Genomic DNA, 13316 nt, shown 5'->3' with positions numbered 1-13316 from the left:
CAACATGTAATTCACACTTCAACACTTTTAGACATAACTCAGAATAGAGTACAAAAGTTATAGAAAACAACCCTTTATTGATCTTGTCATGTCTCAGAGACGGGGACATTAAATGTACATATACGCATAACAAGAAAATAATGAAAAAAATCATGGGTATTTGATTTTTTTTTTTTTTTTTTGCTTGTTCGCTTTGCCTGCTTGCTTCCCCTCCCCTCCTCCCCCCAGTAGTCTTCTTCCAAACAAACACCTCCCTCCCCTATTCTTCGCTAAAAAGACTTTGCAAAACAACCCAAATCAACCAAAAAAGCCAGAGATAGACCAGGACTTTTCTCTTTTTTTCCATCCGACCATGTCTTCACCAACAGAAAAACACAGGAAAGAAAAAATCCCTCCAGTCCTTCCTCTCCCCCAAATTAGTCTTTAATAAAGAGAAAAAAAAAAAACTCAAACAACCCATATAGCTCGTAATGACACACATCTCACATGCATTGTTCTGTGTGTGTGAAATCCGCTTCCCAGAAGCAAAACCAAAAAAAGATCCAACGCCAATCTTTTCAACTCGAGGTCGGTCAAAAAGTTCACCCTTCAAGATCGGGCCTCTTCCAACTCCAGCTCCAGAAGCCGGATCCGCTCGCTCTGCTCTTGCGACCCGGCCTCGACCCGCTTCTTCAGGGTCTCGACGTCGCTGGCAAGGCGGTTGATGACGTTGGTCTGGGAGGTGATCTTCTCGCTCTGGGAGCTGATGATGACGGCCTGCTGGACCAAGAGGTGCTTGATCTGCTCCAGAGACACTTCGATAGGAGTCCCAGAGGGCGTGGCCGCCGCAGCCGCAGCAGCGGCGGTAGCTGCCGAGGGAGTAGGGGTATGCTTCACAGAAGGTGTTACATTGCCGGGGGATCTGACAGGGGACACCTGACTAGGAGAGTGCTTGGTGCCGGGAGGGGGAGTAGTCGCGATCGGGAACGGCTTGTTCGGTGACTTGATGATGATGCTCTGGCGCTGAGCGGGACGCGAGATCTCCTCGAAGCTCGAGGCCTCGGAATCATTGCCAGACTCCTCATCGTCCTGGAACTTGTTGGCCATGGCCGAGATGGAGGTCTTTTGGTCAGCAACCGAAGGAGCAGGGGCACGGGCGACAGGAGCCGGCTCGGGCTCCTTCTTGGGCGAGGCAACAGGCGCGGTGGCCGGGGCGGGAGCCGGGGCGGGAGCCGGAATCGCAACAGGAGGCTTGTAGTCGGAAGCGACCTCCACAGGAGCATTGCCGTCATAGATGCTTTCCAAGTCGATCTTGTTGGGAAGACCCTCCTTGCCGTTGAACCACTCCTTGGCAGTCATGGCGGGCTTGACACCGGTAGCGGGAGGGAAAATGTCGGATTGGAAGGTCTCGGCGCGACGAGGCACGGTGAAAGAGATGGGCTCAATGTAGGTATCGTTGACCGTCTTGTAACCTCTCATAACCTCGTTCTCGTGAACCTGTTGTCTGTCAGAGAATCTGTTGCCGATAGAAAAGAAGAACAAAAAAGCGACTTACATTGATACCGCGACGAGGAACAAAAGCGACACCACGCTGGGGATCACCAGACTTGTACTCGGCGAGGAACTCGAACTTGTCGTTCTGATACTCAAAGTAGCGAATGTTGCCGTCACCCTTGCCAGCGAGATAAAGGCAGTTGGATCCGTCGTCCCAGAAGGGCATGCAAACGCCAGAAATGGAGTCGAGAGAAGTGAAGCCGCCAATGGGTTGCGCGCGACCAGGTTCCCAGAGAGCGATTTGCCGCTCACTCATCCTCGAAAAGCCGGTAGTGGCAATGCGGTTGTGCTCGCCGAGCCACACAGCACGGCTGTTTTTGGCACCCTCGTGGCCGGGGTGCTCGTGGACCGGCTTCTCCTGCCTGACATCCCAGACGCGGAGCTTCTTGTCTCTCGAGGTAGTCACCAACATGGCGCCATTGGCACTCCACGACAAGCTCTGCACAATCTCGGGGTGCTTCAGAGTGTGACCAGCCTGCCCGGTACCGATATCCCACAGCTTGATAGTCTGATCGCCGGAAGAAGAGGCCAGGATGTTCTCGGCGGCCGGGTTGAAGAGAACATGTCCAACTTTCCTGGAAACCAATCAGCTTCGCAGCCCCTTTCGACAAGCAGCCAAAGCACCACTCCCTACCTGGAATGTCCACCCAGCTTGCTAACAGGAGCTACATCAACAATCTCTTCCGCATCGGTATGAAGTGTGAACCCTTGCGGCACCTCCCAGATGAACACCTTGCCGTCATCCGAGGCCGAGGCAATGATGCGATCGTTGAACGGGTTCCTAGTCGCAAGTCAGACCATCTCCTTTCGAACCCACAACACTCCAAGGATATTATGCGCACCAGTCAGTATCCAACACAGCAGCAGTGTGTCCACGGAACAGCGGTATTTGGTCGGGGAGCTTGCCGCGCTCGTTTACGGGGATGACAGCGAAAGCACCACCACCACTCGACTCCCAGTTCACGGAGATGTACTCGGGGTTGACCTAGCCAGAAAAACAACATTGGTGAGCTTCCCCACTCCGTTTCTTTCTCGGGCAGCAACACCTACTTTGAGCAAGTTGGTGTCCCAAGCATTGCGGCTGATGTGAAGGTTGTCATAACAAAACTCCTTCTTGGTGGGCTTGCCAAAGACGTGTCCTAAAACAAAAAGAAAGCAAACGGCCTGTCAGTATCATCCTTCCTCTTACTACAACACTCTTTCAGTCGCAATCGCATGCGCTGGCGTCGGGAACTGCCCAAAAACACCAGAGCACGCGACTGATGAGGCTCGGTGATTGCGCAATGCGACAAGCTGCTCGTCGGAGTAGTCGGTCGGTCGGTCGGTGTCTCTCTCTCTCTCGGTAGGTAGGGGAGGTGGGTTCAAAAGCTTACGATATTTCGACGCGCGCACGAAACGGCCAGCCATCTGGAATTGCTATTTGCTCTTGCTGTTGACCAAAAAAAAGAGAGAGGGGATATTGAAAGAAAGAAAAGGAATTACAAGAAGAACGAAGAGAGACGGGTGGTGGTGTGTGTGTGTGTGTGTGTAAAAGTTGTGAGAGTAGTTAAGTGTGACTTTTTTTCCTTTCTCTTCCTGTTCACAAGAAGTCGTCGCTCGTTGAAATGCTCCTAGGTTAATGAAGGAAGATCAGCCCTGTTGAAGCTGAGATAAACCACCCCCTCCTCCCACAGGTTGCTAACGAAAAGGCAGCCAGGCCTATGCACACCATGCACGGCTCCAAGATTAGCGCGGTCTGAGGCGCCCGAGGCGGTGTTCCCTGGGAGAAGGTGGTCCGTCCACTCCCTGCTCCTTGCAAGCCCATTGGTTGCTTAGCAGTCGCTCCCGCCGGGAATGCCCCTCCACCAGCGTCCAGCGTCCATCATTGGGCTTGGAGATCACTTCTATCTTTTGTAATTTGGTTACTGTACGGTCGCATTCCACCCCTCTTGCCGGCCTTCTAGCGTCAAGGGAGAAGAATTCTTTTGTCTTCCTGGTGTGGGCAGAAAAGGGGTCAGATGGAGAAAAGCCATTTCCTCAGCGACGGGCCTTTGTTGACACTGTGATAAAAAAAAAAACCGAAACTCGCATCGGTCGATTCAGGGGAATTAGGGGGGTCGCAATATTGACAGGGTGGGGCCCTCCTATTTCTGTCTCCATTCGCTATGGAATTGCTGAAGCTCCTCCGCGGTCCCCCGCAACTCCATACCGTCATGCATCTCCATTATAAATCACACCAGCGACTGCCATCTTCATCCGAGGCCGGCTGGTGTAGTGGTTATCACGTTTGTCTCACACACAAAAGGTGCCAGGTTCGATCCCTGGGTCGGTCAAAGTCAGTATCATCAGGGTCTCTTGAAAGAGTTCTTCCAATCCTTTTGACCATTTCTTTTTGTTTTCATTTGGGCATGAGAAACATCTTTTTGTCTCCCAGGTGCATTAACCAACAACACAGGTCACAAAACTGAAGGCTGACCAACTGTTTGTATAACTTCTGCCTAAACACTATATCTTGCCTTTCGGCCTTGCAAGCTACTCTCTTCCTTTCAATGTTCCCAAAAGCAGCACCAATAAAACCACCAACCGTTAAACTCCAACTCCAATCTGACTACCAAACCGCTTTTGTCGTACCATTACTCTGATATCATGCTTTGCTTCATTACTCCATCTCACCCTCAAGCTGCTGTGAGGTACTCCAGCTAATCTGCGATGCCTCCCCAACCTGCAACAGCTCCTCCCGCAGAGACCGCCTCGGAGTGCTCGCACACATGTTCGAATCCCCTTCCAAGATGCTCGCCGTTGTATTCTTGTCATCTTGCTCCTCTGCTCTGTTCAGCTCCAACTCTGCCGCCTCGTCAGCACCAACCTTACTGCCGCTGCCATATGGACCACAATGTCCCCTCGATGAGGCCACCGAAACCAGTGACAACCCCCCAAGTTTGTTCCTAAACAGTGCCTCCAATTCCTCATCACTGAGTTGGTTGAGCTCGCATAGGCTTCGCTCCATCAGACGAGACTGGTTGGCGCTTCCGCAGGCGGTGCAAACCGGTGCCTCTGGTGACTCTGGCGACCAGGAAGAATCCGACAGAATACGGCGCTGGCGGGAAGGGATGCTGACATTGGATGAAAACGTCTTGGGGCTGCTCAACGAGTTGCTGTTGCCATTCACCGTCGTGTCTAGCGATGTCCGAGCCGAGTCTTGCTGACTACTGCTGGGAAGAGTTGGCGAGTCCGAGGAAAACTCCCGGGGGGTCCCCGACGGGTTTGCACAAGTTGACATGCTTGGACTAGTGAGGCAACCGTCCCTCGCACTGGTCAGCAAACCGATTCTTGTGTCATACAGACGTGAAGCTTCCTCTAGCGAAGAATTCATCGAAGCTATGGTAGTAAGCGGTGGCAATGTCGGACGGCTTCGCGGGCCAAGGGATACTATGGAGGTAGCTCCTGGTCAGTCATGTCCGTTGTGATGTGCAGGAAAGCATAGACTTACCAGGTGTGTCATAAGCAGAGTCCAAAGAGAAGTTCTTATCGACCGTGTCCTGGACAGCCTTCTGAACGCCTAGTTGAAAAGAGCTTCGGCGGCTTAGCCAACCTGCTCTTGTCTTGACATCCGCCGGCAAGGCCAGGACGGGAGCTTTTGGTACGACTGGATCGCAGACGCCGGTGACATGATCACTGCCATTGTCATCATCATTGCTAGCCCTTTGCTGATAGTGACTCTCGGGGCTGCCGGGGCTTTCTTGTTGAAACCTGCCACGGAGCGAGAGAAACATGGAGCTAGTCGTCCTCAACAACCGCCTGGCGGGCGAGTGAGGAGGGGTTGGGCCATCTCTGTTCGAGTACGGTGTTGGTGTAGTTGGTGTAGTTGGGGTTTCTGTCCTTTCGTCGCGCTCAAAGTGGTCCCGAATGTTCTGCCGTTGAGAGTGCCGGCCACCTACAGAGTTGAACCAACGTCGTCTTTGCTGTGGTTGATAATCTGTAAAGGGCATTGGTGTTTGTGAAGGTGTGTTTTTGGTAACAAAAATTCGGGAAGTCTTGCGACGAAGCGTGGCAAAGATGGAAACGCGAGACTTGGGGTTCAACTTGGTCTCCTTGTCCGTAGCCGTTGGGGACATGGAGCTCCCCGATGAGGCGCTAGTCAGGTTGTCCATTCTGGCAAGGGAGTCTGATGATAACATAGAGCAAAAGAAAGCAAAGGCCTGGGATGGTAACCACAGGCCGGGAGTACAACAGTGGCAGGGAGAAAGCTGATGCCACTGGGATGACGATGGACGATGCAGACACTGGAGATGTCAGCAGAGAAAGGTGGGTAGAAGATTTCATAGTTCTGGGAGTTTGAAGGCTCGACCAAGCCTCGTATCCTCTGAGGCTTCGGAAGGCGCACCGAAGCTCTCCCGTCCCGGAGGGGAAGGTGTTGTTGAAAAAACAGCAAGACCAGAGTGGCATATTGTGGGAAGAAAAGGAAGAAAAAAAGAAAAAAAAAAGAAAAAAAAAGGAGAAAGTCATGTTTCGGACAACAAGGTTGATGAGATCTTTCCTCCAAAAATAACCAAGACAATCGCTCACGGCTTCCTCGAACGGACATCATGTCATTTCTCAGCATCGAATAAGGGGGCAAGAGCGCCCCCTATTCGCATCTTTTTGCTCGATGCCTCTTTTTGATGCAGATACCAAGAAGCAAAAAAGGAACACGGTTGACCCATCACGTCAAAAAGTATCAAGAGATATTTGAACGGTATAGCTGCGCTGGCCGTGTTATTATTTGCCGTCCGATCCCAGGCGTTGAGCTGTGGTTGTTGCTTGGAGAAGAAGCTTTGACCAACCAGGAAATGTCCAAATAAACCAAGCGCATCTTGAATCTTTGAATCTCGAAGCTCTTGCATGCATTTGAATCCCACACGACAACGCGCCCCCCAGCGAAAACAGCACTTCTTTTATTCGAGATACAATATCCAGCGCCTTCAGTAACACAAATTTTTATCCCGATCCAGTCTCCTAGACATTAGTAAATCACCATGGCAAGCAAAGCCAAGTCCCGCTGGGCAGACGACGAAGAAGACGCCCTGCGCGAAGCGCAATTGAAAAGGGAAAAAGAGGAAAAGAAGCGCCTCAAAGCCGAAAAGGCGCGCAAACTCGAAGCCGAAAGAAAAACCCGCGAAGCTGCCGCCGCCGCCCAACAAGAACAACCACCGCAACCACAATCACAAGAAAGCCCCAACGGCCCTCCCCCAAAACGAAGACGAGTCTCCCCCGAACAACAAGAAACACACAACGGAGCCCCCCCAGAAGAACCAACCATCACCAACCTTCTCCGCTTCACCCCCGGAACCATCTCCCGCTCCCGCAGCGTGGAAAACTATGACAAGCTGAACGACATCGAGGAAGGCGCGTACGGCTGGGTCTCCCGCGCCCGCTGCCTCTCCACCTCCAAAATCGTCGCCCTCAAGCGCCTCAAGACCGACCCGAAAGACCGCTCCGGCCTCCCCGTCACCGGCCTGCGAGAGATTCAAATACTGCGAAACAGCTCCCACAGAAACATCGTCCCCCTGCTGGAAGTAGTGGTTTCCGACTCGACCACCCCCTTGGAACCATCCATCTTTCTCGTCCTCGAGTTCCTCGAACACGACCTCAAGTCTATCCTCGAGGACATGCCCGAGCCGTTTCTGGCCTCAGAAGTCAAGACGCTGATGTTGCAGCTCTGCTCCGGGGTGGCGTATCTACACGACAACTGGATCCTTCACCGGGATCTCAAAACGTCGAATTTGCTGTTGAATAACAGGGGCCAGCTAAAGATTGCGGATTTTGGCATGTCAAGATATGTGGGCGATCCGCCGCCGAAACTGACGCAGTTGGTGGTTACGCTGTGGTATCGTGCCCCGGAGCTGTTGCTCGGGGCGACGACATATGGCAGCGCGATTGACATTTGGAGCGTGGGGTGTATCTTTGGGGAGCTTCTGGCCAGGGAGCCGCTTCTGCAGGGGAGGAACGAGGTGGACGAGCTCACGCGGATATTTGAGCTGTGCGGGCTGCCCTCGGAGGAGTCGTGGCCTTCGTTTCGGAGGCTGCCGAACGCGAGGGGGTTGAGGTTGCCGAATAACCCGACGCCGGGATCGACGAACTCGAGGATAAGGACAAAGTTTCCGCTTTTGACGTCGGCGGGGGTGGGGTTGTTTAATGGGTTGCTTGCGCTGGATCCGGAGAGGAGGCCGGCGGCGAGGGAGGTGCTGGAGCATGAGTATTTCCGGCAGGACCCCAAGCCGAAGCAGGAGGCCATGTTTCCTACTTTTCCGAGCAAGGCGGGCCAGGAGAGGAGGAGGAAGAGGGAGACGCCCAATGCGCCGGTTAGGGGACAAAAGGCGGCGGATTTGGGGGCGGTGGACTTGAGTGGGATTTTTACAGGGAGGGAGAAAGAGGAGAGGGGGGGTGGGTTTGCTTTGAGGATGGTGTGAGAAGGAGGTGGTTTACATGGACGAGAATAATGATGTGATGTAATAGCAACTAATGAACATAGACTGCGACACATGGATACCAAAAAGCCGTGGAAAGGGGGCAACTGTATATATAATGCAATATCAAGAAGACCAACAAGACAGAAAAGTCAAGATATACCCTTCGTCATTAAAGCTACCTGAAATATATGTATGTATGCATGAAAGTCGTCATCTTTCCGGAAAAAGCTCGCCATGAATGTGTGTGAGATGTCCAAAAAAACAGATACAGGTGAAAATGAGAAATCCATCCCCTTAGTCAACAACTCAACCGCTCTGCCGCTTCTGCTTTCGACTTTTTCGAAACCAAATCAAGCGTACCGAAAAACATGTTTCTAGCCAACGCCCCCAGCCCCGAAAAATAGAACCAATTCTTTGTGCCAAAGACAGAAAAAGTAAACAGCCAACCAAATTACACTTTTCTGTCTTCCCATATTAAGCGTAAGTATTCCTCACCTCTTTTGGAAAAGACTTTACAGCACTGTAGATCTCGCCCCCCTTTTCATTTTATTCTTTTGCTCCTCCCACTGTACGACGTGACGAAATCAACCATTTTCAGATCAATTACAGACACATCTACATCAACCCACCAAACCCAGCCACGAACCACGTGAAGCTCAATACTGTGATCACACTCATCACGCCCGCGGCAGCCACGGCCTTGCTGTCAATCGACATGCCACCCGCACCATTGCAAGAGGCGCATTTCCAGCCGTCGCTGATGGGGGTATAGACCTTGGGGGTGTATAATCCGAATTTGAAGCTGTTGAAGGGCGCAAGCATGCCCGCAGGTGCCGGGCCAGTGGGCTCCGAGTCAGAATCGTGGATGATGAGGGTGTACTGTTCCACCAACAGAGGAGACGCCACGGCTGTCCGGTCGTATGCGCCCGTGTCCCAAGTGTAACTTCCTTGCTCCTGAAACGTCATGTTCTGGGTGAGGGTCCACGTCTGCTTGGCTACGGTGTTGGTAACAAGCACGTCGATGGCGGTGGGAGTTCCTTGCAGGTTGGTGTAGTTCCAGGCCCAGGTGATGTAGTCGCCAATCTTATACAGCTGGTAGCCTTCCATAACCGAAGGGGTGATCATGACGACGGCGCCAGCTGGGTCTTGTGGATTGAATTCAGTTTGGCGGGGCTTGCCGGAAGTGGTGCCATTCGGTGCTGCGCTGCCTGTGGCCTTGCCCGATTGCGAAATGCCGGCTGTGTTGAGGTTTGTCCTGAGTGGTGTGGCTGGGCCCGTTGTGGTCTTCTCTTCCTCCTCTTCGTTGTTGTTGTCATTGCTCGAGGGTGTGTTTGTTGGCTTCGGGGAGTTGGTCGTTTCTACATGTCCTTGTTAGCCGCAGCCGAGTAATGACGAGGCAATTGGGGTGTTCCGTACCATCACTGTTCTGCCTTACCACCAGACTGTCAAGTTCTGGCAAGAAACCGGGCCATGCGAGCGCGGAGACTGAAGAGGAGAGGCCCAGGAGGGCAACAGCCGACGAAAACTTCATGTTGACCAACTTGGATCGATCGCGTCTGAAAATGCTCGAGGGGCAGGCGACCAGGTCGACCAGGTACCGAGAAGAGGGAAGCGAAAGTAAAGATGTCTGTTCAACGTCGGAGAAAAGGCTCGGTCGCAGTGGTGTTTGTGCCGGTGTTCACGTCAGGTGTCTCTCTCAAAGTGGTACAGGGGCGTTTGCTTGCTGGGCCACGGCGGGTAACCCCTATTGGCGGTTTGGCCGAAAATGAGACCCGCGCGAAACGGGCGTGGAGTAAAAGTAACGAGGGTTGGCCAGGAAGGGTATGTGCGTGAAGGTTCAGCGAGAGTAGGCGTCACTTGGGACAGCTAGACAACAAAAGTAGCGAGCGTTCAGAAAAGCGAGTGTGCGGTTCCGGTTGCCCAAGGAACAGAAAACGATGGAACAAGCCAAAAAAAAAAAGGCAGCGCTTTCAAGGCACGATGGAGTTGGGAGGCGGCTGGAATGAGAAAGTCGAGGGTTGGAGTTCCAGGCTTTGCGTGCATTCCACGACCAACGACAGGCCGGCGAGCGAGCGACTCCACTCGATGCTGCAACCAATTAACAGCATTGCAGCATCGGGCTTAGCGGGAGCCCTGAAGTGGCGTCGACAGAACAGGAGACCGCGTTACCCACTCAACCCTGGCTCTTTTTTATGCTCCTTCGTATCCTGGCTTCGTGTCCAGGTGCACGGCTAAAAATATCCTGATCGTTGTGTTCAACATCGTAACCGCATAAATACCCAAGGTGATCTCTCCTTCGCCGGTGACAATTGGCCGTATGCCGGTATATCTTCTTGCTGTTTCCACCGCAGATCGACCACCATCGCCAAGATGCTTAAACTGTGGGGACCAGCCAGTCGGTGGTCTGTCGGCCATCGACCTCGCATCTCCGCACCTCTTCTCTGCACGTTGGCTGTTGAAGTGTTGGCCGTGCAACGCTCGAGTACCGGCAGCATGATAGAGATGTCTTTTCCTGATGAAACTTCGCCGCCCAAAACCCCGCCGTCCGGACATCGCACTTGAGACCAAGCAATGGCCGAGCGCTGGATCAGTGGCTTCGGAGTGAAGAGGCAATATCAGGAATCGTTGTGCCTCTGCTCCTGTACGGCACTGGATGGCGCAAGTGGTTGCAGCTGTCAGTCATGCTGTTCCTGCTGTTCACACATTCCAGTCAGTCTAAATATTATGGCTGCAGTCGTGCCATGTAAACACTTAAAACTGTCACAGCCAGTCCAACGGTTTTCAAGGGGAAGGTATGGGCCAGTGTCCATGTCATCCCATCTTTTTCCAATGACCTGCATTAAGCCATGAACGCCTGGTCCCCAGCCTCTGGATCTGGCTGTCACGGCTGCCATCTCATCATCCCGAAGTCACTCACTCACTGACAGCCGTATGACGGGACATCCAGCCAGCCTCATGGCATCATTTGCAGGCCCAAAGACAACAGAGAGGCCAAAAAGCGGTGGCCATGGCGGGATACTTTGACGCTAAGCCCGGAGATGGTGAGCAATTGGGAAGCAGCTGGCTGCATCATTTCACACCGCACACGTGAAGATAAGCGTGCGATTGGGAGAGAGCTGGAGGCTGCTCCCAGTGGGAAAGTCAGTTCACTTTGAATTGGATGAAAAGGAAAGAGCTCGCAGCAGGGTCCATATCATGGCGCGGGCAGCTTCCACCAACCAATACTTTATTTAAATATTTTGGTTCTGCGCTTTACAAGCTCCCGATACCCTCAGTCTGCGATTCTGAGTTCTCGTCAAAATGTCGTCCTCTTCTGACACGGTCACCATCGCCCGTGCCGATCTTGATCTCCTCTTACAAAGGTATGTTTTGTGTCTCTGTTACCGCCTTATCCTTATCCGCGCAGCATCCCGAACCCGACTCTTTAGGAAACCGTTCACCAATGTTGTCACCTAACGCTGACCTGCATCTCCCGCTTCTAGGGTTCAGCTTGTATGTTAAATTCGACACACTAATTCGACACTTGACATAGGGAAAGAAATATTCTGACTCGCATCAAGAGCATCAATGCTCCAGACTCGTTGTCTGTTTCACAGGTTGAATATGACCAGCTCAAGTCCATTGCAAGACAATATGGTGAGATCTATTGCGATGTCTATCAGTTCAACCAAGCTGAGTTATTTTCCAGAGAACCTCAAGCGCAACCTCCTACGTGGTGGCGTAGACGAGGCTACAGTAGCTGTAAGCCCATGTCCCCACCATAGCCATTGAGTTTGAGTTGCGGGTTGCTAACGGTTTGACAGCTCCTTAGCCAAGGTGATGAGGCTTTCCAATCCGAGAATAACGAGGATACACACGCCTCTACTACGGACCATGGAGGTGTTGGTCTCTCCTCATCTTCGACGACGCAGCGTCATCATGCCTCTTCCCACCAACATGGAAACGGTTCTTCGCACTCCTATTCGCATACTGATTCCAGCAGCAACTCCTACGGCCATTCCTACGACCATCCCTGCCACCGTTCACATCGCCAGTACCAACAGCAGACCGCTTCGACATGGGAGGAAGGAGACTATGACGAGGAGGACGAGGGGGACGAAGATGTCTCAATCGAAGAAGGGTCCCCTGTTCCTGGCGCAAACTACACAGGACCACCTCGGGAAGTGAAGCGCCATCAGTACGAGCGCAACTGCCATCGTACCCTTCAAATCGTGCATCTCGCCGAGGGTACCACTCATTCTGATATCACAAACTCCGTGCGCGGCGGCCAGCTCTTAGACGTGTATCTTCGCTCTCACGACCGCTCAGCTTCCGTCTCGTTTCTTCATGCGGCCGATGCTCAGAAATTCTATGGCTATTGTCGTCGTAATGACTTGTATATCAGAAACAAGAGGGTAGGCAACGTGGTTTTTAAGTAGGTTGACTTTTGCTAACATGAGGACAGGTCGAGGTCAAGTGGAACGAGCGTCAGTTTGTGCTGCCAGGCCATGTGGCGGGCAAAATCTCGGCCGGGGCCAGTCGCAACCTTGTCATCATGAACTACGCCAGTCAACATACCGAGGAGGTGATTCGCGAAGACTTGGATCATATCCACAACCTGGTTGTGATCAAGATACAGTTCATCGGTGGAAACTGTCATATCGAGCTCAACTCGGTGCACAATGCCATCTATGCTCGCACCTGCATGCTGAGCCGAATGTATGTTTCATTACGCAGATTCTCACTAGCGGAGGCTAACATGTTGGACAGGAAATACAAAGGCAGAAGAATTCAATTCGACGTGGATCAGTGTGCCCACCCTTACCCAGCCCCCATGGTTCTGAAGACCAAGGAAGCTCCTCAGCCAAAGAGGCAATCATCGGTCAGCAATCGCTTCCAGCTCTTGAATATCGACGATTCTGAGGACGAGGAGAACGCGCCACCCGGGTTTCGGTCTAAGAAGACTCCCTTAGTGGTGGCCTGAGCTGGCCACGGGCTCATCATTTGCAGAAGGAGATTGTAATTGGGACGTTTGTTTGGTCTGAAAAGTTATGAGATGCTGTAACCAGCGTTGGAGATACCCATGGTTACGTCTTACCCCTATGTTCAGTGGAGATAAAGAGACATTGTTGAGCGACGTCTGGCAAGATTGTGGAGGAACCTATGACGGTGCCATTTGGCACCTTGTTTCTAATTTTGCAGTAGTAACTGACACCTGTAGCCAATGTTACTTTGACCCTGTCACTCATTGTGTTCTGGTAGTAATTCATCTATCTGTCTTCAGGTGACCAGAAGTTAGGGGAACGGTCAGAATAGGGCTGAGTTTCCCCACCTTCCCCGCATCTGTCAGGTGGGGCTTGGGGTTGTTCGCTACGT

At 52.4% G+C, this 13316-nt stretch overlaps 4 protein-coding genes and 1 non-coding gene across 5 annotated transcripts; 2 read left to right on the top strand and 3 right to left on the bottom strand.

Moving 5' to 3' along the window:
* Nucleotides 1–12: 12 nt before the first annotated feature.
* On the bottom strand, nucleotides 13–6304 carry CRN1 (Coronin-like protein crn1). Its single transcript, XM_062906480.1, has 8 exons — nucleotides 5897–6304; nucleotides 5003–5795; nucleotides 4186–4941; nucleotides 2584–2672; nucleotides 2376–2518; nucleotides 2168–2314; nucleotides 1535–2108; nucleotides 13–1476 (listed from the first exon to the last, which is right to left on the bottom strand). The coding sequence occupies exons 1-8, from the start codon at nucleotides 6113–6115 to the stop codon at nucleotides 589–591; spliced, it is 3609 nt and encodes a 1202-aa protein (XP_062762126.1). The 5' UTR covers nucleotides 6116–6304; the 3' UTR covers nucleotides 13–588.
* QC763_0110500 lies at nucleotides 3773–3845 on the bottom strand. Its single transcript has one exon. It is a non-coding gene; the product is annotated as a tRNA-Val (tRNA).
* Nucleotides 6305–6527: 223 nt separating the features above from the next.
* On the top strand, nucleotides 6528–8355 carry QC763_711140 (uncharacterized protein; the record flags this gene model as incomplete). The annotated part of the gene is made up of 1 exon (XM_062916110.1): nucleotides 6528–8355. One exon carries the CDS (start codon nucleotides 6528–6530, stop codon nucleotides 7959–7961), a length of 1434 nt encoding a protein of 477 aa, XP_062762125.1. The 3' UTR covers nucleotides 7962–8355.
* On the bottom strand, nucleotides 7996–11427 carry QC763_711130 (uncharacterized protein). Its single transcript, XM_062916109.1, has 3 exons — nucleotides 10879–11427; nucleotides 9378–10654; nucleotides 7996–9319 (listed from the first exon to the last, which is right to left on the bottom strand). Exons 2-3 carry the CDS (start codon nucleotides 9490–9492, stop codon nucleotides 8577–8579), a joined length of 858 nt encoding a protein of 285 aa, XP_062762124.1. The 5' UTR covers nucleotides 9493–10654; nucleotides 10879–11427; the 3' UTR covers nucleotides 7996–8576.
* Nucleotides 10640–13188, top strand: QC763_711120 (uncharacterized protein). Its single transcript, XM_062916108.1, has 6 exons — nucleotides 10640–10670; nucleotides 10909–11323; nucleotides 11494–11702; nucleotides 11765–12355; nucleotides 12406–12659; nucleotides 12711–13188. The coding sequence occupies exons 3-6, from the start codon at nucleotides 11529–11531 to the stop codon at nucleotides 12922–12924; spliced, it is 1233 nt and encodes a 410-aa protein (XP_062762123.1). The 5' UTR covers nucleotides 10640–10670; nucleotides 10909–11323; nucleotides 11494–11528; the 3' UTR covers nucleotides 12925–13188.
* The last annotated feature ends 128 nt before the right edge of the window (nucleotides 13189–13316 follow it).

This window comes from Podospora pseudopauciseta, assembly GCF_035222475.1.
Source record: "Podospora pseudopauciseta strain CBS 411.78 chromosome 7 map unlocalized CBS411.78m_7, whole genome shotgun sequence".
Classification (NCBI taxonomy): Eukaryota; Fungi; Ascomycota; class Sordariomycetes; order Sordariales; family Podosporaceae; genus Podospora; species Podospora pseudopauciseta.
This window is presented reverse-complemented; position numbering and strand designations above follow the sequence as displayed.